This window comes from Xiphophorus hellerii, chromosome 8, assembly GCF_003331165.1.
Source record: "Xiphophorus hellerii strain 12219 chromosome 8, Xiphophorus_hellerii-4.1, whole genome shotgun sequence".
Lineage (NCBI taxonomy): Eukaryota > Metazoa > Chordata > Actinopteri > Cyprinodontiformes > Poeciliidae > Xiphophorus > Xiphophorus hellerii.
In genome coordinates this window covers 2,974,284-2,998,380 of record NC_045679.1, presented here as the reverse complement: position 1 = coordinate 2,998,380, position 24,097 = coordinate 2,974,284, and the positions used below count along the sequence as shown (strand labels likewise).

Sequence of the window (24,097 nt, the reverse complement as noted above, 5' to 3'; positions counted from 1 at the left end):
CTGGCAACATTAAACTGCCTCAGCGTTGACCTGACTTTACTGTAAAGGAAGGAAGTTTGTTGAAAGTTGTCCAACTTCCCAAGATCTACAGGAAACTCTCAGCCATCAACTCTACACCAAACAGGAAGTCGGCCATCTTGGACTGAAGTTTGAATTTTGACCAAATTTTGGCCGTTTACTGACAAAATCTTAAGTTTGGTATTTTGGTCTCAACTAGTCTTAATAATTCATTTTCTTTTGTTTATTTATTTTGGATATTTAAAATGTCTTCCTGTTCCAGAGTTAAATGTTCACCAGAGTTTAAATTGATTGATTTTTGACGATGGGTTTTTATTACCATTAAATGACTTGAAAATGGTCTCAAAACATTTTTATCATTTATCTCAATAATGTATCACATTTGATATTGTGACAGAGCTAATTATGATAAATTACAATTATTGATGAGGAATAAAAATATGAATAAACTGACAGTATGATTGTAAGTGTTATTTTTGGTATTTTTTCCATTATTTGCTCCATAGAAGCATCAATAAATATTGAAAATATGATTAAATTCATTTACTGTGTGCACCTTTGAAGACGCCTGTTGTAAATGGAAATATTTTGCAAAAACAAAACTTTGTTTTTGGTGCCATGAATGCAGAAGTTACCTCAGAAAGAAGTAATAAATACTTTTTTTAGCATTAAATATTACAATAAAATTCCACGTCCGTATCGCTCGGCTCCGTTAGAAACCCAGATATTCTGGTTCTGACCAGCAGGAAGACAGATCGTCTCCCAGGTTAGTAAATAAAAACATGTGGAGCAGCAGCAGCTGTTTATCAGGCGGATAACCGGAGAGATGGAGGAGGGCGTGAAAGGCCGGCCGCTATCTGATGGAGCCGCATTCAGAGGGAACCGAAAGAGGCTCGGCCCGACTCAAGTCCGGCTCCATTTATCTGTCTAATAAGCTGTGATGCCAGGCCAAGCCGGGGGGAAGGAGAACCTCTGGCTGGCAGCGCCACTCTGCCGCTCATATTACAGAGAAATATTAAAGATCTGTTATCGGCTGCAGGATTGTAATTCAGCAACGATCCACGAAAAAAAGAAGAATTTAAAAACAAAGACGATCAGAAGATCCTCTGATTTAATTACTTCATTAATATAATGTTAATAAGATAAGCAGAAATAATTTAGATTAATTCTGTTTGACAGTTTAAAAAAACAAACAATAAAATATAAAATAAACTCTTATTATATTCCATCAGCTTCTCTTTAACAGACTCATAAAACTGATTAAATTAAAGTCAATTAAACATGAATTATTAGCATCAAATGGCCTTGTTTTGTTTTTAATTATATATAATTTATTTATTTTTATTATTTAAATCTGATTCCAATTAGGAAAAACAAAGAGGAAAATAATTTTTCAAACTTTTTCAAAATAAATTGACTCAATTTTAATTAGACTGAGATTACATTAATTAAATTGTTTTAATCAGAACAAACTAAAGGACAGAGGGATGGATGGATGGATGGACGGATGGATGGATGGATGATGGATGGATGGATGGATGGATGGATGGAGGAAACGGACAACAGCAGGAATTCTGCTACAGAGCAGGGCATTCTGGGTAAATACAACCAAAACAAACGTGTTAGCCTAGCGCTAGCATTAGAAATGACTTGTGTTTTTTTTTTTAAAGATAAAACAGAAATCCTCCAAATGCTAAAATCTGATGAAAGTCCATTTTTGCTAACATTTAGTGAAGAAGAAAGTTGCGCTCAGCGTCTCCTTAGGTTCACGTAAGAACCTTCAGTGGTTCTTGGTGCAGCGCCCCCACAGGCGAGGAGGGGAACTGTTTTTAAACGGTTTGTTTGGTTTAAGTCAGTGAAACAAAACCTCAGCAGCTGAAATGTAACAAAGCTGGTTTTGTCCTGGCGCCATGCAGTGATGTTTTAATGTGCAGCAGTGAGGATGGGAGCCATGTTGACGCAGGTTGCCATGTTGGAGGGACGATAAAGCACTGCAGCTGATGATAATCACAGAGCTGGAGACGATGGTTATGATAATGACGCCTCAGGATGTTTCAGTGAAATCCTGATGATATTAATGATGATATTATGGAGGGAAATCTGTATCTTTCTGCTGCTCCTGATCAAACTGATTTTTTTCATCTCATTTTGTGACTAAGAAGAGCTAAAAGCTGCTGAGAGCTCTTTATCCGGCCGCTGTGAACCCACACGGTTAAATCCAGAGTGCCAATCAAACGCAGCACAAGACGGAGCGAGTGGGAGTTTGTCTTTTCACATAATCACATCAGGATTAAACATGCGTCTAATTTCAGTTTTAGGGAGCAAATAATAAAGTTTGGAAACATATTTGAAGATCAGAGGTTTGATTTTAAATGTTGATGCTTGAGAGGTAAAATATGACGTTAGGGCCAAACTCAGGTTTTTATTATGAGAATAAAGTTATATTACATTAAAAACTCACACTATTATGACTTTATGGACATATCATCTCAACTTTATTCATGAATTATAATATTGTTCTTGTAATTTTATGACATTCTCATAATGTTTTTTTATTTTAATCTAGGCTAATCTGTAGCATGTTAGGCTAGGGTTGGGAGGCTAATGCTAACGTAGCTTAGCCTCCATGTTTTCGTCTGTTTCGTGTTATAAAGGAAAAAAATCCAGTTAATATTTTCTGACGCTTCATATTGTGTCTCTTAATTTTGTTTTATTTTTATTTGTTTATTCATTTTAAATATTCAAAATGTTCCAGTGTTAAAAGTTCACGAGAATTTAAAGTTTATTGATCTTTGACAAAGTGTTTTTGCTTAATCATATCTTTATATTAAATGATCTCAAAGCAACAATATAATAGTTTATCACAATAACTTACAATTTATCATCCAGTTAAATGTGTTTTTGTAACAGCAGCCTGAATGTTTCATTTATTACACAGTTTTGAGTCATTTTGCTTTGTAACTTCTTTGGTCAAATCTTGTTTTGTTTTGTAGGTTGCAGTAGACAGAATCTCTGCACATCAAAAAAATCTCTAATTGTTTAATTGTCCAGCAAAGTGTTGATATTATCGGTTCATCGCCTCCCGGTGGTCATTCTGCTGCTGGTTCCAGTCAGTGGGGGGTCGGTGGCGGTTCTGGTGGCTAACTGCGCTCAGACGTGTGTGTCTGTGGCCTCGGGCCCCGCGCTGTCAGATCAGCTTTCCACGGCAGACAGCACAAGGTCATCAGATGACGACCTTGAGCCGGGGCTGCCCTGCAGTCCTTCAGCTGTCCACATTCATTTCCAGTCAGCCGCCGCGGCGCCCAGATCGACTCTCAGCTCCGTATCTCTGTGCTTAAAGCACAACGGCGTGACGTTCGGGGAAATTAGACGTCTGGCTGTGATGCTAAGATACTGACATCATCATGTTGGTGCTTCAGTGTTCAGCTTTCCAGGAGGAAAGTTGAATGTTTTTGACCAAAACCATTTTCATCACATTTGATTGATTTTTTCTGTTTTATCAATTTTTTTGTTAATTTATCTGATTCTTTAAGTCACTTTGGGTAAGAGAGCTTAAATAAATTAAAGCGAAACAACAATAAGTCACTTTGAACAGGTTTGGATAAGTTTATGGCCTATACAAAACCTGTTAGACAATGAGATTTATCTGTTTTATGGCGTTTTGTCACTTTAAATCTAAATAATCGGCTGCTGGCCACGCCCTCCAACTCAACGTTTATGCTTCCACGTAAAAATGGCTGCAGACAGATTCTCAATCATACTGCTGTACATCTTTGAAAAGCAGAAGTGGAGCCTCCTGCCCAACCAACAAGAATGCAGCAAGTAGTGTCTGGATGGTAAGTCTACAACAAAACACGTATCTTTTCCAGCAGCCATTGTACAGCAGATACAGGGAGAAAACCAGCTCACCAAACATGCTGGCACTCAGCTCTGGTTGCTAGGTAACAGTGCAGTGGGACTTAACTATTAGGATGTTTTTGAAAAGACTAATTTTCCAGACACCATAAAAAACATATATTTTTTTGCCAAAAACAGCGAGAAACATAAATGCAACCATTTGGGTTGTTTGGATTAAAGATTTAAAATGTCAAGTTTTAATAGTTTCCTTTGAAGTTACATAATGCAATCAAACTTTTTTCAATTAATAAAATCAAACATTAAAATAATAATGTTGACATGATTTCCTGCTTTTATTTTATATGATAGAACAGAAAATAAACCTGATCAATGGATGAACATATAAATGTGAGCGTTGTAATAATTATCTCCACCTGGTTTTAAGATTACAAAAACTGTTTAAAATAACTGCAGAGGGAAGAAAAGGTTTTTCAAATTCAAAAGTTCGAAATATTATGCAGCCACAAGGCTAATGGCATTTACAGTGAACATTTTTATTGAATTATCATTTTGTTATTCAAATTTTTAAATCAAAATGTAAATAAAATACAGTTATTAAAACTAAACTTTATGTAATTTCACCCGACATTAACAGTTTAACAGACCGGTGAACAGATGCATTATTTTAATATTTAGTTTCTTAATAAGATATTAAATTTCCCTGTGACTGAAGAGAGAAAAACAATGCTGCTTTCACTGAATGAAAAACAACAGTTTTAAAAAAGCAGGAGAAAAAGATGCATTGGATTCTTTTTTTTTTTTTGTCAATCAACCAGTCAGGCGTTCCAGCGATTAAAGAGCTCAGTGAAAGAAAGAAAAATGCAAATCTGCAGTAAAAATCCATACATGCAACACCAGTTGTCCGTTTCCAAGGAGCATCAGAAAATACCCGACGTTTTCCTGATGGGAGGTCTGGTTCCTTAAAGGCTCCCATTGTTCCCAAACACAGAATCCTTCTGACGCTCTGCAGATTTCTGAGAAAAAAAAAGAAACCCGCCTGGCCTCCGGATCCAGAGTGGACGTAAATGTCGGACTGGATTTGTCTTGGCCGGTCGGATGAGACGCAGGTCAAAAGGCTTTCATTAGCGTCTAAACACACGGCTAATAAATGCTTCACACTCATGAAGCAGCGCTCTCAGGCTGCATGAGCTCCATATTCATACGACACATCCAGGTCAGAGGTCAAAGGTTCATTTCTGCAAACTGGGCAGTAAAAAACTTTCTCTAATCCTTTTCCACACATATTAACTAATAAGTTAGCTTTACTAATGCTAATCATAAACAGTTCCGCTAATGCTAATGCTAAAGCAGGACACTGAAATGGTATTCAGCAGAAACTAATGCAAAAAAACTTTATTCAACTGAAAGTTAAAAGATTATAGTTTTAGGATTTATACAGGAAAATGTAAATAGGGTAAGCTAAGAGCGCTAAACGTTTTCAAAGCTAGCAGAAATGCTAGAGAGCTGCTGCAAAAAAACATGTTTTTGTCTGTTATTGATATTAGCTTCATGATCTGAAACATTCAAATGAAAAAAAAGTTAAAAACAGAAGAAATCTGGAAATAGCAACTAAAACCTAAAATCTATGATATAATAATAGTAAAATATGATTTTACAAACTGAATCTGTAGAGCTTTAAATCAGATGAGATTTCGGCCTGGAAACTGAGAAATGTTAATTTTTCAGTTTCGTTTTCAGCAGCAGTTAAATAACCGCCGCCGTATAATTTTACCAGCCAATTAACACGTCTTTCATCCAAAAGCTTTGAACCGAACGTCGTTCAGCCGGAGGGAAGCAGGACCTTCATAAAGCCGCAGGGTGCAGGTTCCTGTCGGCAAATCGGCCATTAAATTCACTTTCAGTCAGGCAGGTGACCGAACACCTGTCAGCGCCTTTGTTCACTGTAAAACCTACATGAACTCCCACTGATTAAATGTTAATTAACTTGATGTTAACTTTTTTAATGTAAAATGTTTGGTGAAGTTACCTGCAGAGAGACTGTGGAGAAAGATCTTATTATTATAGAGATTATATATTATTATAAACATTTTAAACGGTTTGTTTAGAGTGCATTCGCTTAGTTTACATCTGTTACAAAATTGCTGCCGTCTCTCTTTTCTTTCTGAAACATTTGTTTTTTATTTTAACAACACAACTTGTGATAATAAGTGGAAACAATCAGGAAGTTGAGTTGGGTGGATTGATCCAAAATATTGATAATATTGATACAGAGTCGGAATCAGAATCAGATCAATACCATTGTGATAAGATTGATAGTTTAGTTTTAGATTCTCTCTTGAAATTTTATTTTTGAATTGCAGTTTTTCAACTCTGCCTCACAAAAGATTATATTTTAAATTGCTCTCAAATATTTTTTTGCATTGTAGGAAAAATTTACTCAAATGCTGTTAAACTATTTTATAGACAACTATAATTTTGTCCAAGTTGTTTCTGGATGGTAAATCAACAATAAAATGAACAGTTGACCAAACCTGCTGGAACTTCCCTGGGGTTGCTAAGTAACGGGGCAGAATTCTTCTGGGGTTGCTAGGTAACGGGCTGGGCGTTGCCGGGTTTCTGGTTGCTGTTTTTTGTCTGTTTTATCTGAAACATAAAATCAATCATTTGAGTCGCAACATCATCCTGTATTTTTAAAAAATGTAAATAAATATAGATTCTAATCACATGGGAGCTAAAAAGTTATTTTATTCTCATTTAACTAGGAATGACATGGAGGAAAGACGGAATATTTAGACACTGGAGGTGATGGAAACCATATTCCTGGTTTGAAACCACGTCACAACGGACCTGCAGGACAAACTGCATGTTTATTCTGATCTCAGCTCATTTCTGCTCCTTGTTGTTTCTGATGTTTTCCTGAAGGTGAAAATCCTCCAGAAGAGCCGGAGGCTTCAGGTCCAGCTGGACATCGTCCAGGATTCAGTTCAGCCTCCAGAGAAACAGCTGATGAAAAAATAAATCTAACTCGGCTCCAACATCCAGGCCTCTGCATTCATCAAACTTCATTTTTATTTTCACTAAAACGGTTTTATTATCTTCCTGTTTATTTACTTTACCTGCTCTCTGTCAAACACCTGATCACGTCCTCCTCTTTGGGTTTTCTGAACATTTTGCAAAGTAAGTTCTGGATTTAAAAGTGACCTGTAATGCAAAAATTAACATTTTGCACATTTTTGTTTTTACATTTGGGTTTCTACTGATTCTATAAATCAAAGTCTTGGTGTCTGGAAAATGAGCCATTCAAAAACCTCCCGATTGTTAAGTCACATTCGACAGGCACTGCGCCGTTACCTAGCAACCCCAGTGGAGTTCCACCTGTTACCTAGCAACCTAAGCAGAACTTCAGCACATTTGTTCAGCTGGTTTTTCTGTACAATGGCTGCTGGAAAAGACAAATGTTTTGTTGTTGACTTGACAAACAGAAACCACTTGCTGCATTCTTGTTGGTCGTGCAGGAGGCTCCACTTCTGCTTTTCAGACATGTACGGTTGTATAGTTGTGCATCTGTTCATGTGATGCAACTTACTTTTATTTATTTGGATTTAAAGTGACAAAACGCCCTAAAACAGCTTAAAATGCAGAACTGAATAAAATCTCATAATACAAGAATGATTTTGTGTAAAAAAATGCAATGAACATGTTTTGAATAGGCCATAGACATCTTCCTTTCCAGCAAAACCCAAAGCAAAAAGTCACTGTGCATTGTTCTCTCTCTCTCTGTAAGCCTATTAAGTCACCATAGCAACAAGTTATTTAAGCGTCAGTGTCTGACAGGCACAACCAATTTTAAAAAATCTCAGTCTAACAAAATGAACAGATATGGATTTGCTGTAGACCAGGAGTGTCCACACTGCGGTTCGGACAGCAGACAATATTTACTCGATTGTGGTCAGTTTGACCTTTTCTGACACAGAAATCACCTGACAGTATCAAAACACCTTCAGGCAGTTTCATCTGTGTCTAAATGTGTTAATTGCAGCAGCATGCTTCACGGTCTGAACTTAATGAAACCGCTGATGAAGATCGTCTCCACGTGCGCTCCAAGCAGGAAGCCACTGAGCTCAGCAGGAGAGGCCGACCAATCACAGCCCGGCTGCTGAAGTTACACCTGAACTACTGAAACTCTTCACCTTCTGCTTTTGTCCTCCACATTTTGGGAAAGTTGAACATTCCTGGTTCAGTTTCCACCGAAGTTCTTCTGATCGTCCTCAATTAATCTCACATAATCAATTAGAAATTGACCAAAATTGTTTTAATAATTACTCCCCCCAGTGAACAATCAAATCTGTAAATTTAAAGAAGCAGAAAGCGGTGAAGGATTATATTTTTAATTAGGTTCATTCAGTTCCATCTTTTATCTGCTGTGTGATTGTAGCCTTAGCGCTAACACTGACGCTAACACTGACGCTAACACTGACGCTAACATTGACGCTAACACTAACATTGACGCTGTTCCTCATCTCTGCTCTTGCAGGTTCAGCCAATCAGCATCAAGGAAAATGAATGAACCTCCTGGATTGGCTATTTTGCACACACCAGCCAATAGCATGTCTAGCATTCCAGATTCCCAAACTGAGTTTTCATTGGATTATTTTACGTATTGTTGTGTATTTTATTTTATATATTTTTTTATGTTATTTAATTTTTTATGGGACTTTAACCCGACTTTTCCTTTTAATAACGCCAACCTCTATTCCCCAGGGTGAAAGGTTTATCGGATCCTTTACTATTTTAGATTTAATAATTTATAATTTGTAAAATTAATTTGTTAGCCTGAGTGAGCAACCCACCTGATAACGGTGGTTTTGAGTTCGTTGATCCCAGCGCTGGAGCCGTGGAGCCGACCAACAGAACTCGTCTCTCTTAAATCCTAATCGAGGTTTGAGGCTGGAGTTTAGTCCAGGTCGGCGCCTTAACGCTATTCGTCGACGTCCTCGGATGTCCAGTCGAGGGATCCGGGTCACGGCACCAAATTGGTGTGGAAAAATACTATTTCCAAGATCTGTTCAGGTGAAATTACTCAGTCAGGTTTATTCATATATTGTGCACAATACAGAGAGCTTGTAGGACAATCAATAATGAAGCAGGTCTGGATGAAAAGCTGCCAGGCAGAGAAACACATGAGTTTTATACCAAAACTAGGGGTGAGACAGGCTGGTTCTGATGCAGCTGTGGAAAACAATTCCCAGCCTTGTACATGTAGCCCAAATAGTTATATTTTGGTGGGGCTATACAGGAACTTAGAATAAACAAATAGCAATACAACTAGCAAATGTGACCTTATTGTAATTTTCCACTTTCTACGAAAAACTGAATACTGAGTCAAAATTGTCCTTCTGTTGCTTTTAGCTCAGATTTAAACTGAGAAAAATCGTTAATTTTGTCCCGTAATACATAAAAGAAGCTCTGAATGTGTGGAACAGCTTAAAAACAAGTGACAACAAAACTATTCCTGCTGATCTTCCACTGACTTTGACTCAGTGCAGCTCCTAAAAATGATGCTTACAGTGGAATCGTCCTTCAGTTTCTACAAACGTATCGGCCCTAATCCTCTGTACTGCATGTCGGCTTTTATCTTCAGGAGGGAGATTTGGCTCACAAGGTGAACAAATTAGGAATTAATCCTACTTTAAATCCGTATATCACATAGTATGTTTCAGGCAGGGGATTATTTCTTGGGCAGTTGGAGAGGCAGAGACGTTATTTACTGTAGATAAAATGTGCTAAAGAGACACGCCGCTAATTAAAGATGCTATAAACACAAATATAGTGAAACATTTCCTGTAATCCAGGTTAAGACCTTCCGTCATTGAGCTCACCTTGACTGACAAAAGGCCCGTCTTTCAAAATAAAACCCCAAAGCAAATACAAATCTTTCTTTACACAATAAAACAGATATGATACTTAAACAAACTGCTCTTACTTTGTGTTAATTTAAATTGTTTTACAAGATCACCGACTGTAAACACGTGCAAACAGATTTAGGAGTAAATATTCCTGATTAGCATTAAACTAAGTCAGATTCTTTCCTCCTTAAGAAGAAAGGTTTTTGCTTTCAGACATCCGTCTAACAGGCGATGAAAACAAACTGATTTCTGAATTTGTGTTTTCTTTAACCTCCAGAAAAAAACTCTCGTCTTCAGGAAGCTGAAAGCATTTCAGATTTTCAACTTCTACTTGAGAGGTTTGGTTGAAGTGAACTTTGAATGCCACGTGAACCGGAGACGGCTCCAAAAGCAGGAAGTGGACTACAGCACAGGGCATTCTGGGTAAAACAAACATGCTAGCCTAGCGCTAGCAGGAGAAGCGTCTTGAGAAATCCTCCGACCGCTAAAATCTGACGCCACTCCATTTTTGTTTACATTTCATTAAGAAGGAAGTTGCGCTCAGTGTCTTCTTCAGGGGTTTTTATGTAATTTCCCTCAGTAGTTCTTAATGCAGCGCCCCCACAGGCAGGGAGGGGAACAGCATTTTGAGTTAGTTTGTATCGTTTGACACTGCAGTGTGAAAAAGAACCGCAGCTGAAAATGTAAGAAATGTTCCAGACTATTAGGTGGAAAAATGCCTTAGCATGAAAACATGCTACTAGTTCACATCCAAGGCTGCAATCTGTGACGCCATCTTGGATCATCAACTGTTTTCTTCCTGCAGGAATCAAGTTGAAGGCAGATGGACTTTAATTAGGCAGGTGAATATGAACATTTTAAATATTGTAAAGTGGAGGACATTTCTACGGCAACAACATTTTGTTTTTATAATTTGCTTCTTATCCTCTACTGCACCAGCATTCACCCAATCTGGTAACAGATGAGAATAAAAACGATGAAAAATGGCTCCTGAGCAGCAACAATTAAGATAAAAAGAAAATATAAAAATGCTCCATAATTGACTTCCCTGGCGCTTTGCAGTCTGACTCAGCTTGCTCTTTCATTTCGGCTTTATTTTGCAAGTACCCTTTAAAGCTACATCTTGAAAATATGCACTTTACCTAAAGAGACGTAATAAATGGACAGATACGTGTTCAATAATTACCCCCCAAAAATGTGACAAGCTTTTAGTGGCCATGGTTACAGCGGATCGTGTGAATCAGTTGACCAGAAGCGAGGAAAGAGACATTTAGAGGAAATTGGTGGTGTGGTAAGTTTCTGAGCAGCAAAGGAAATGTGATAAAAGTCACATCACAGGTTAGCTGCATTTATTTCACAATGTTTAGCTTCCAGAAAGCTGAAAGCAAAGCCTGAAAAAACCTGCAAAAAAGCTAAATTTACTGGTCTGTAAATATAAAAATCATTTATTTATTATTTTATGTCCAAATAATAAAAAAAACCTGCTCTGTTTTATGATTTTATTCTGATTTCAGATTGAAATAGTGATTTTTATTCAAAAAATCTGATTTGACCTCATTTGTTCACTCAGTTTAAAACCAAATCAGTTAATTAAAAATATAAACTGTTTCTAAAATTAATCAGCTCCAGTTCATCTAATAAGTTCTCATATTTCAGTTGAATATGTTGGTCTAAACATCTATTACTTTATTGATCTAAAAACCTCATAATTACTTCAAAACATCTGGACATCTGGAAGTTTATCATAAACAAAACACTGCTAGCTATATTATCTGGGGCTAACATTGTTAGCAGCAGCTAAATTAGCAGGAGCTAACAAATGGCTGGACAATAAATCAATAACCATATACAGTATATCACAATAGACAAGTGATTAATATCAATACATCTGGTAGAAAATTCAATATGGAAAATATTCATTGAACTCCGATTCAATGCACTGCATTGCATTCTGGGAGATGTAGGCAGAAAAAAGACTTTAGCTGCTCAACTTCTCAAGGCGAACTAAGCTAGGTTGGTGGAATCAACTAACTCACTCACTCTTTGGTTACCTAGCAACTCATTCACTCACTGGTTACCTAGCAACAACCTGCTAAGTAACCTGCGCAGCAGCAGTTTAAGGTTTCTTCTCAAAATGACTTAAAAATACTTATAATGTGAAAGGTTTGTTAGCCATGTAGCATGGCCCTAAGCTAACACCATTAGCTGTTTATAACACAATTAACAGAAGCTAACACAATTAGCAGAACCTAATGCCATTAGCTAGAGCTAGCACCAGAAAAAGAAACTAGCATCATTAGCTAAAGTTAACACCTTTAGCAGAACTAGTATCATTTGCTAGATCTAACACCATTAGCAGGAGCTAATGCCATTAGCAGGAGCTAACATCATTAGCAGAATCTAATGCCATTAGCTAGAGCTAACATCGTTATCAGGAGGCAACACTATATGTAGGAGCTAACGCTAATCTTTAAGTTGTTAACAAACCATTAAGTCTTTGCAGCGCAAAAAACGGTTTTAATAACCGACACGCTCCTCTTCCTCCATTTAGTCATCCTCATTTTTATTCTCCTCATCATTTCCTCATAGTCTTCCAGTTAAAACTGAAAAGATTAAACATTACTTACGGCGCAAAAATTACTGTTCTGCCTGGCCGGCGCTAGCGCTGTTAGCACTTAGCATAGATAACCTGCCTCGGTCCGTCACAATAACAAATTTGGTTAGACGATAAATTTATAGCGATAAACGATAATATTGTTGTTTTGACACCATTTTCAATAATGTATTGGCATAATTCTGAAAGATCAATAAACTTTAAATTTTAATGAACATTTAACACTGGAATTATAAGATATTTTAAATATTCAAAATAAATAAAACAACAGAAACATTTGCTTCGGTCCTAGTTGAGACCGAAGTATCAGAAAGACTTTTATTATCCTGATTGAACTTATAATTTAATTTGATTAATCGATTTATCATTTATTGTGACGTCTGTGTGACAATATTTTGTCTAAATCTATAAAAACTGTATTTCTACTGTTTGGTTTTCACTTCTGAATAAAAAACGTTTCTCAGATCATCATTCCAATCAACTCTCCGCCTTGACATCAGAGCATTTTAAGCCATAACTTGGCGATTTTCTCCGACACGTAGGGAGGACATAACCTTTTTAAACGTAAACATGAGAGCCGGAGTCGTTAGCGGGCGGAGAACGGTCGCCCACGCAGAAAGCGACGGCGGCAATCAGCAGAAGGAGGAAGAAGGGCCTGGAGAGCGGCGCTCGTCAGAACTGAAAAGCCTTTTGTGTCGCCTCTGATTGAGCTGCGATACTCAGAAGACGCTCGGTAATTGTGTTGCCGTCTCCGTTAGCGGCGTGTGGGTCCAGGAGAGCGCAGCCAAGTGATGGGAGTGTGTTTGTGCAAGTCAAGGGCCTGAAGATGTCGATACAATGAGGCTCATCAAGAAAGCTGATGTCCCATCAGAGGAAGCGGAGGAGAAAACGTGATGATGAGGGAATCTGAGGAGAAAAGATCCAGTTTGCTACAATAATCTGATTTTCCTCACGATTATAACAGAATGAAGAAATGATGCTGTGCCATGAAACACAATTAGAGTATCATTAAAAACTTAAATTAGCTCAAAAACTGAAGATAATGTGTTAGTTTCTCAACACGGTTATTTTGTGGTATTATAATAAAAAATAATAAATATTATGAATATTATAAAATAAGTAGAATTATTGTACATAATCCTTATATAATAAAATAAAAAACAGTAATAGTTGAAGTAGTAATCGTGTTATAATAATTCTAATACCCCTTAATATAATTATAACATGGAGATTATTGTTATAAAATATTATAAAATATAACAACTAAATAACTACAAAGTGTTAAATACTTAGTATTACAAAAATAATATTCCTTAATATGACTATATTAAAAATATTAAAGTATAATAATAAATTCAGAATTTTAAAATTAATGTAATAGTAATAGTCAAAATAATAAAATGTCTTATATAAGTTAATGATTATAAATTGAAAACTTAATTATTACAAAATGTAATCATTATGAAATAATTTTTTACATTTATTTAATTAGTTATAGTAAAATTAATATTGCTTAATCTTAATTAATATATTTTTAAATATAATCATTATGAAATAAGAATTATTATTATGATTATTATTCAGTCTGAGAAGCTGAATAATGATAAAATTAGATTACATGTAATAGAAATATATTTAATAATCTGTGAATCAATCTATTAATGGAAAGTTTAGTGGAAGGAAAAAAAATAGTTATGACAAAAGTTTACAGCAACATAGTTGATGAATATACATTTATGTATTTATCTTCATATAGAATATACTTTTATAAATTTTACTTTTATCTGTTTAAGTGATCTTAACTCGTCTGAAGGATCTTTAAAGGCTGTTTCGATGCTGATTTAATTATTATCACAGAAACTTTTTCATTTGTTAAACCTTTTAACTCTGACCAACCAGTCTCTGATCAAATCAGCAGAAAGTAAAGAAGCACTGAGGGGATTTGAACAGACGGAGAGTTCAGTCCGACCTCCTTTCCTTTTGTGTTTCTGCTATTTTCTCTCAGTTTTAAGTCAGAACCCATCTGCCGATCACTGGGCCTCGCTTGTGGGCGGGAGAAGAAAAAACGCAGCCTGTAGCTGGTTTGGGTCTCGCTTTGGTCTCGATCGTAAAGCTGTGGGCGCAGCACAGTGAGCCGCTACTTGTCGCTGAGAGCTGACTCCATATGGAGGGAAGATTGGAAACTGGCAGCAAGGATCTTTAAAACCATAAAAATAAAAAGTCCTGCCAAGAGAGAGGACTTTAATTCAAACAAATACTTTAAATGTACTAAAAAGTATAAAATATCACAGTTTAATGAGAAAAATCATGATGTTTAGCTAATTAACATGACTAGTTCCTACATTCCTGTAAAAATATATTTGTTCTATGACATTTTTTACAAATTTAGCCAAAGACAACCTGAGAAAATACAAAAAAACGATTTTAAATTCATGAATAACTCAATAAAACAGTCAATAGTGACCCAAACCAACCTGATTCTAAGTGAAAAAGTAATTTCTCACTAGACATAATAAACTAAATCTCTCAATTTTTGGAGCAAAATCTACAGTTAACTCTTTCTGAATGAACACAAGTGTTTTACAACATGGAGGCATTAATATCAATATTAATATTATTAATTATAATTATTATAAACAACAATTAACAATAAACAATTAACAATAAACAACAATTAATGTTCTTAACTAACATTAATTGTTGGTTAATAACTGAAAAATTAACAATGAGCAACTGAAATATATTGAAACTGAAAAAATTAGTAATAAATAAAGAAAATACTAAAAAATAAACTAAAGAAAATCAGACATTTTCTTGCTTGGGGGGTTAAAGGTGCCCACCATGGCCCTCTGGTAAATTTGCTCTAGAACCGCCACTGCTTAGAGGTCATTTTTTTCAAAAATGTCACAAAAATGTGACTTGTTTCTAGGAAATGAAACTTTTAATTGTTGTGGTTTCTTTAACGTATGGCTGAGCTATGGAGCTCCAATCAGACCTAAACTGCTAAAGTCTGTTGGGAATTTAACCAAAAACTGAGAAGTAAACATAATTTTTTCCAGCTTAAAAAGGTTGAAAAAGTCTAAAAACATTAAAACTGAGTGTAAATAAAAGCTGACCTATGGAAGATGCCAACATGCCGGCGTTCCTGTCATTCACAGATCTCTGCTCATTTGTGACATCTGGTCAGATCTGCAGTGGGAAACAGACGGCGACTCCCACCGCCGCCATCTGCCTGCGTGAAAATGGGCCGCCGCGGGTTGCCAGGTCGGCGCCACATCCAGCTGATGGGAGGACACTTTGTGACTTAGAAAGAAGCAAATAATAATCAGTGAAGGAACTGAAGAAAGTAAAACAAGTCATTAGAAATGTAACTAGAAAGTTTTCACTTCCTGTTTTCACCGTCATTTATCCTCAGACTTTGCAATGCTTTCTCAGAATTCTAACTTTTTTAAAATTATCACGATTTTCTCAGAATTTTGACTTTATTCTCAGTTATTTTTTTCTGTGGTCCTCATCCTTTTTACTGTATGTGATAAATACTAAGATTAACCGTTCTAATTTAATGACTGAAATAAACTTACTTGTTAGTTGCTGCTGTTTCCATTACAACAATTGATTGATTTTTTTTTTAAAAATAAGTTTTTTGATACAAAGTTTAGCGTTTTTTTGGCCATATTGAAATTGTTTTATTTCATAAAGCTGCAATGGAAACATTTTTTTTGCACAATGAATCATATGATCAACAACAGGATGTTACTACTGGCAAAAACTACAAAGAAGACAACAGGAAGTAGTTGGAGGATGACAACACATCATGATTTTTAATGACTTATGTGAAAAAATTTATTCCTGAATGATTTTAATTGAGTTTCTTATTTCATAGAAACACCGCAGCTGCGAAATTGTGTTGGTTTTCTTTTAAATTAGTGATATAATAGCTGAAATAGAATCAAGCAAATTTAAATTAAGAAAATTTGCTCAATAGAAACAAACCAATGTTGAAAAAGTTCTCGTTTTTTTAATAAAAAGTTTAGGTGCTAAGGTGTTTTTTTAAGTATTTCACAAAACTGAAATGGAAACATTTTCTTTGCATAACTAGTCACATGATCAACAACAAGATGTTACTACTGACGGAAACTACAAAGAAGATGACAGGAAGTAGTTGGAGGATGACAACACAGCATGATTTTTAATGACTTGTTGCATAAACAAGCTCTTCCACATGTGATTTTAATCACATTTCTTATTGCAAAATTGTGTTTTTTCCAGAAAGCTTTACATTTGTAATGGAAACACAGTAAGTGATCTCGTAATTTATTACATTTATTAAAGAGAAATGCCTGGAAAAAGCTTTAATCTTGAACAGAGATGATGATTATTGCATCACATTTTTCATGGCAGATTTCTGGAAACACAAACATTTGTAGAAATTTCCTCAACAGACCATTTAATTCTCTCTCTTGTAGTTGTATCTCTGCTCAGCAGCTGTTCGCTGATCGTCGGCCTCGACCCCAATCTACTCCGAGACCTCGGCAACGTCATCGGATCTGAAGCTAAAAATTTAAATACGGCCGAGTTCTGGAGACCCGTAACGTTCCTGATTGATCCGATATGTCAGCTTATCCGACGGTCCAGGCCGCAGCCACTGCACCAGGCTTCACTTTCACCCCGTCAATATAAATGCAAATCATACAATCTGTCGAGGGCCGTGTGGATTACGACTCGCAGTCGCCTGCCTGTGAAAAGACGGTGAAAGGTCAGCGGTTCGTTACGTTTGGCTGATTGCAACGCAATGAATTCAGAGCCAGAGGGAATGAGCCGTTTTACCTTAAAGTGCAAACATTTCATTGGATCTTTTTTTGACATTTTTACCCGTCTGAGACACGAGGATGTCAGTGGATTACTTAAACAGTTTGATTAATTTTTTACAAGGAACTGGGAGCAACAGTGTGAATTTGGACGGTCAGAATTGTACATGCAGCCTTTGGTTAAAGCAACTCTAACAGGTTGGACACAGTTTTGTTTCACAACCATCTCCTGACATCTAGTGAAGCTCGAACAGAATCACTTTTTTATTCCAAGGCCTTTAAATTATGCTCCTTATGGTTGTTATTGCAAAGAAGCTACAAAAATCACCACCTGGTTTTCAGTTTCTCCTGCTATTTATGCCATGATGCATCATTTCCTCGTCAGATATTCATGTCTGGAATTATTAAACTAAATAAATACACTGAAGATTATTTTGAAATTAAATATCTAGCTTGGAGCTACATTTACCATAGAGCTACATATTTAGCTTGCTAAATAAATAATTAGCATACTACCTAAATATTTAGCATGCTAACTAAATATTTAGCATGAAGCTACATATTTAGCTTGCTAGCTAAATATTTCGTTTCAAGCTAAACATTTAGCTGTGAGTTACATATTTAACTTGGTAACTATTTATTTTGAAGCTAAATATTTAGCTTTCTAAGTATTAAGTTTTTAATTTAAATACTAAATATTTGACTGTGATATTTATGACCCTGATAGCAAAAATATGATTTTGAAAAATAAACCTCGTTTTTCCTTTCTGAAATACTAAAATTACCCAAATGCTGTTAATTTTTTAATATGCAACTTCATACTTAGCAAAGTGAGGCTTAGAACCTGCTAACTCTTTACCAGCATGGTGGAGAAAGCATCATGCTGTGGGCTTATTTCATTGCCAGTGTCTCTGCTGCAAAAGTGGTCAAGGTGAATCTTTTTAAGTGCAACTTAGAAACAATTACATCTGTTTGAAAACAGACCAGTTCAATTAGTTTTCATACAATGACAAAGACTTTCTCATTCTCTGTTTCTCTTTCCAGCTACATGTGAACTGAATGTATTGTTTGCAGTAGAAAATTGACTCCAAAGTCTTTAAATTCGTGTCCAAATGGAGCCGTTTGGTTCAGACAAAACCCAGCGGAGGCTCGGCCTCAGCTTCAATCAAACAGTCTGTTTAAATTGCAGACCTTTCCCCACTTGTGAGATAATTACCCCCATTATTCTATTGATCAAGTGGTACCTGAAAATCCCTTTAATGTTTTACTCTCTTTGTGTTCAGAGCAACTACGAAGCTCTCGTGTTGTAAAAGGTGAAGGATTATTTTTAAAAACGGAGATTCACCTGCATGCAGGTTTTCCCGCTGATCCTCAGAAACAAAGTCTCACAACCTGCCAGGTTGTGGAACAAACGTCTCAAACCCTGCAGAGGTTTGAGATCGCCTCATTGGTTTTGTTAACAAATTCATTAATTAGGCAATCAGACAGAAATTAGAGGTCACTGCATGAGGGGTCAATTATTCTCATCTCCTCCTGGGGTGAAGATAAACTTCTTCCTGTGACCTGCAGCAGTAAAATCAACACTGACAGCCAACACACTACTGTAAATTCAAAGTCAACTTTGTCCTTTTTACGTTTTTAAACTTTGTAAAAAAATCTTTCAGTCATTTCTGCCTTCCGATTTAAGCAGAACATTTATGAATATCTTTGCTACAATCTGTGTCAACACTTTAGACTGACTTTTAACTGACAGTTTGAAGAATCAGAGTCCAGAAGATTCGGTTCGATTGCAACCAAAGTTGCAAGATTTGCTACATTTTCAGCATCAAAACATTCAAATGCTTTGAACCTGTTCCCCTCCTGGCCTGTGGGGGCGCTGCACCAAGAACCACTGAAGGAAACGACAAGAAAACCTCTGAAGACACTGAGCGCAACTTCATTCTTCACCAAATGGAAACAAAAATGGAGCGGGATCAAATTTTAGCGGTTGGAGGATTTGTCTTTTGTCTTTCGTACAAAACCACGATCCATTTTTCCTGCTAGCGCTAGGCTAACACTTTTTTGACTGTTTTTACCCAGAATGCCTTGCGCTTTAGAAAAATTTCAAAACAGCTTTGTTTAGTCGCTTTAATAAAACTGTAGTTCCGGTTCGGTTGGAGAAGCGTGGACGTGTAATTGAACAAAAAAAGCAATTTGACTAAGCTTTTAGACCGGAGACCGCTCCAAAAGCAGGAAGTGAACTACAGCGCAGGGCATTCTGGGTAAAAACAACCAAAACAAACACACTAGCCAAGTGCAAGCGGAAGAAATAAAAATCCTCCAACCCCTAAATTCTGACGCCACTCTGTTTACACTTTGTGAAAGAATTACGTTATGCTCAGTGTCTTTGGAGGTTTTTGTCGTTTCCTTCAGTGGTTATTGGTGCAGCGCCCCCACAGGCGAGGAGGGGAACAGGTTTTTCAGAGTTTGGTTGGTTTGACTCAATTCAGAGTGAATGTGAAACGCAGCAGCTGATCAGAGCAGGAACAAATCCTTCAGTCCTACATAAACTCTTGACTCTCTTTAGTCGCAGTAAAGTCAGTCTGAGTGGAAAAGGACGGGATCTGGTGACACCAGAACCAATGTTCTGTTGGTAAACTTCAATCCTCTGGAATCTTTGTGAGGATGATTTTATGGTTTAAAAAGAAAGGACTGAATTTGATAATTAATGGATTTGTTTTAAATTCTAGGCTTTCAAAATGAACACTTTCTGTTATTGTAATAAATCGGCAGTCAGGGCGTCTTTCATAGCAACATGCTGCCCCCTGCTGGACTGTTTTATACAGGGAGGCAAGAAGCTTCCAAAAAAGCCATGAAATAGAGAGGAAATAAAACGTTTAATAAATTAGTAAATAAAATAATATTAAAAACAAAGAGGAAATAAACTGACTAAATAAAATTGAAACTAAGTAAATAGGAAATAAAACTAAGTATAAAAATAAGACTAATCAAAATAGAAAATGAATGAGAAAATAAAATGAAATAACTAGGAGATGAAACTGTAAATAATTAAGAAAAATAACTGAATAAATAAGAGCAAAGAAAACTGTAAACAAATGCGAAAATAAAATTTTAAATAAATAAATATACTATGGAATATATTAGGAAATAACCTTATTAATATTGAGGTTAGTACGCCGTTCACTCAATAAATGGTGTACTTCTCCTTTAAAATTCACCTGCTGTTCTTCCTGAATGTATTTAAAGTTTGTGCTGCCCTCTGCTGCTGGATGCTTGTAATTACAACTCAGACGTTGCTGCTGGTTTAACATTAAATCACTGAACTCTATCGCCACCAACCTTAAAATGAAAAAAAAACGGAACATTTATACCAGAAATAAAAATAATTATAGAAATAAAAACAACTTATATTCTGTTTTATAATGTATCTCAGTTATTAAACTTTTAACCAGAACACGGAGCCTAAAAATAAACCAACCACAGGCTGTCACCTCTAACAGCTTCCTGAATGCGGACCGGGCCGCCCTCTGAGGTCTGACTCAGTCAGCGGTACCGCCCCCCTCTCTCATGTTCGGCTCATATATAACCAGAACCGGAACCGGCTCCAGGCAGGGAACCGCTCAGACGTCCAGAGGGAGCAAAGATCAGCAGCTCAGACGCTCAGGAAGATAAAAACAAGATGAGGGTCAGTCTGCAAACGCTGATAACATGTAAGTCATCCGCTCTATGATCAGTTCACTCAAATACCTGCACAATATTCAGATTAATTAGTTTGTTTAAATGTTTAAATGATGCTGAAAATGATCATACAACCTGATCTCCTCAGCTGTTTTCAAAGATTGTCTGAAGTTAAAGAAAGTTTCAGTTAAAACCTGCATTTCCTCGAGGGAAGCTCCACAGTTCAAAGGTTTTCTCAATGATTGATTGATTAACAGTAATTACTTTAACTAAACCAGTGGAGGCTGAGGGAAAAGGTTGGTTTGTGACAGGAAGTGTTGTTAGACAGATTTAGAGGTGAGAAAAATGTTTTTATCAGTTTGAAAAACAAAATTGAGACCAAACTGCCTGAGAGAGAAACTCTCAGAAGCGTCAAACCGGATCTCAGTTTCCACTTCCTGCACACCAACACGGCCTGCGTCTAAGAAAAACATCAGCGTGGTTTTAGTTAGACACAGTGAGGCAAAACATGAAGAAATTCCCTAAAAATACTTTGTTAAACTAAGAATGTATTGTTCTGTCATAAGAAATTTTACTGGACGATAAAATTGTTCCAGCAGTTATTGTGATAAACGATAATATTGTTATTTTGAGTTCATTTTCTATCTGCTGCGCATCTTTGCAACCATTTCGCAAAGAAAACAAAACTGACAGTGGATTAAGACCATAATAATACATTTCTTTTAAATGTAAAAAACTGATAATATTCCAAGAAGAAAGTCAGTCATATTTTTAAACTTTTTATGAACTTTTTATTCATCCATAAAAAATGTACAATCTGGAGTTCCACAGGGCAGCTGTTTTGGACCTTTTCTGTTTCCGTCATCAAACTGCATGATAAGTTGAACATTGACCAACATATAGGAAATTTAATGTCTGTTTTTTCACAACTATGGATGATGTTTTCATGATGTGAAGCACTGTGAGTTGCTGAAATGTGCTGTACAGATTGGAGATTATGTAGAATTAACCAATGGGAATTGTGTTTTTCTTGACTGGTTTTGATTTTTAAACGGTTTTATGTCTCAGAATAAAGAATATTGTAGAGAAACTGCTGCACTGTAAAACATAAGAGGCGAGATTAAGAGTGGAAAAAGACTGAAGTGTCGTTTGTGTGGAATTACAGGGCTGTTGCTATCATTAGCATCAACATTGGCATCAGCGACAACGACGGCAATGACACCAGCAACAATGACAACAACTACAGCACCAACATCAATGACAACAACAACAATGACAACAACTACAGCACCAACAACAACTACAGCACCAACAATGACAACAACAACAACTACACCAACTACAGCACCAACTACAGCACCAACAACACCACCAACGACACGAACAACATCGACACCATCAACAATAATGACGACATCTATACATTCGTCAACTGATTTCAGCTCATCAACCTCATCATCTCAAACCGAGAGCGGCACTACGGCCGTTTCTGCAGCTTCATCACCACCATCATCATCCTCAGTGACCTCAGATGCTACGAATACGATCGTCACCCTCACAACCGTTCAAACAAATGACACCACCGTAACCACCACCACCACTGTAACCAACACCACCACCGTAACCAACACCACCACCAGCAGCTCTACCCCCACAACTGGTTCCACAACCAGTAAAATGGCCTCAGAACCACCAACCTCATCCGGCGCCCCAACCACCAGGCCTGATGCTGCCTCTTCCGGCAGACCCACGTCAACCACAGCCCCCACCAGCAGTCTGACGCCGGAGAAGGAGGAACAGAAGTCGGTGGCGCTTAGCCCAGGTAGGCAGGTCCACCATTTTACCATTTTACTTTTTATTCTTTTGGAATCAAAATCACTGATTTTGAGATATTTTTTCCTCATTAAGCTCCTTCCAAAATCTACATGGAGACGAAAAAAACTGTTAACTGACCTGAATGGTGCGCCTGCTTGTGCATAATCCAATTTTTCAGAGTTTTGATGTTGATATGGAGGCAGAAATCTGTGATTGAGATCAGGGAACGTTTTCCAAACTGTAGGGATCAGAAGTTTTTAAGACTCTGTAAACGAGGGGCAGCGCGTTGGAAACGGACATGTATGGAGTTCAGGTCAAAGGTGAAAGTCAGATGGGAATTTCCTTTTGAGATTATAATCTGTCAAAATGACAAAAAGCCTTCAGATTTTTCCATCACTGTTTTAAAAAGATCCAGTCAAATATTTCATTAATCCCCCTGAGTAGAAGTAGGAAATATTATGTTGGGTTTAAGTGAAATTATTATTGGAATAATTTTATTAGGACTCAAATAATACATTTTTAAAAATTATAAATATGCTTCAAATACATGTTAATAGGAAATAACTCATTTAATTTATTTTTTTTAAATTTATTGTAATTTTAAGACGTTCTGGTAAAATTGCGTCTTTATTCTGCTAATATTGTGACTATATCCTCCTCAATAAATAAAGATTCTCTTGAAATAAGGGCCACTTTTTTTATAAATATCATTGTCATTTATTTAAATTTTAGAGACAAAAATGAAAAGAAATTGATTAAAAAGCTGTAAATGTTGAAACTCTTTGAAACATGGATGGCAGCGGCCCGATGTTTCAGTCGTTGGGCAACATTTTCATCCGTCCCACCTCTCTGCCTCATAATGTGGAAAAGTTCCTGCTGTGGTTAATATGTGAGCCGATTTATTCTCTCACTTCCTTGTTTACCTTCCAGTCACTTCTTCATGAGATCTACAAACGAACTACTGAAAAAAAACAGGTTTTTGTTTTAGTGACTGCTCTTCCTCTCTGGTTGGTAAACGGTTACAGAAATAATGATACTTCCTCTGCAAACGTTTTGGTTCTGCTGCTTAAATGTCACCTGTTGGTCATGGAGCTGATAAGTCCAGGTGTTGGCCTCACCTGTAGCGTTTACTAGCTTCCCATCATGGCCGACTGGTGGAGGTGATAAATGTGACTCAGAGCCTTTATGGTTTAAGGAGAAACCGAGTCAAGTTTGGGTTTCGTTTCAGAAATATTCAGGACAGAACAAAAGGTTTTCAGCAGAATTAAACATGAAATTAAAAATGCTAAAGCTACATTTATGTTACAGTGTAATAATGTAGTTTAAAACCTGAGTCTTCTGGTATGTTTGAGTTAAACATTTATATTTTATTGTTTCCTCTTTAAAACAAAAGAAAAGAA

The 24,097-nt window shown here is 36.5% G+C and overlaps 2 protein-coding genes across 2 annotated transcripts in view; both read left to right on the top strand.

Annotated features, from left to right (window-relative positions):
- LOC116724487 (NLR family CARD domain-containing protein 3-like) overlaps window positions 1-24,097 on the top strand; it is a 638,369-nt gene that overhangs the window by 263,072 nt on the left and 351,200 nt on the right. The gene's annotated exons all lie outside the window — the stretch shown is intronic.
- Window positions 20,803-22,421, top strand: LOC116724605 (putative uncharacterized protein DDB_G0283779). The gene is made up of 2 exons (XM_032570385.1): window positions 20,803-20,914; window positions 22,048-22,421. Coding segments are annotated over exons 1-2 (273 nt in total). The 5' UTR covers window positions 20,803-20,912; the 3' UTR covers window positions 22,319-22,421.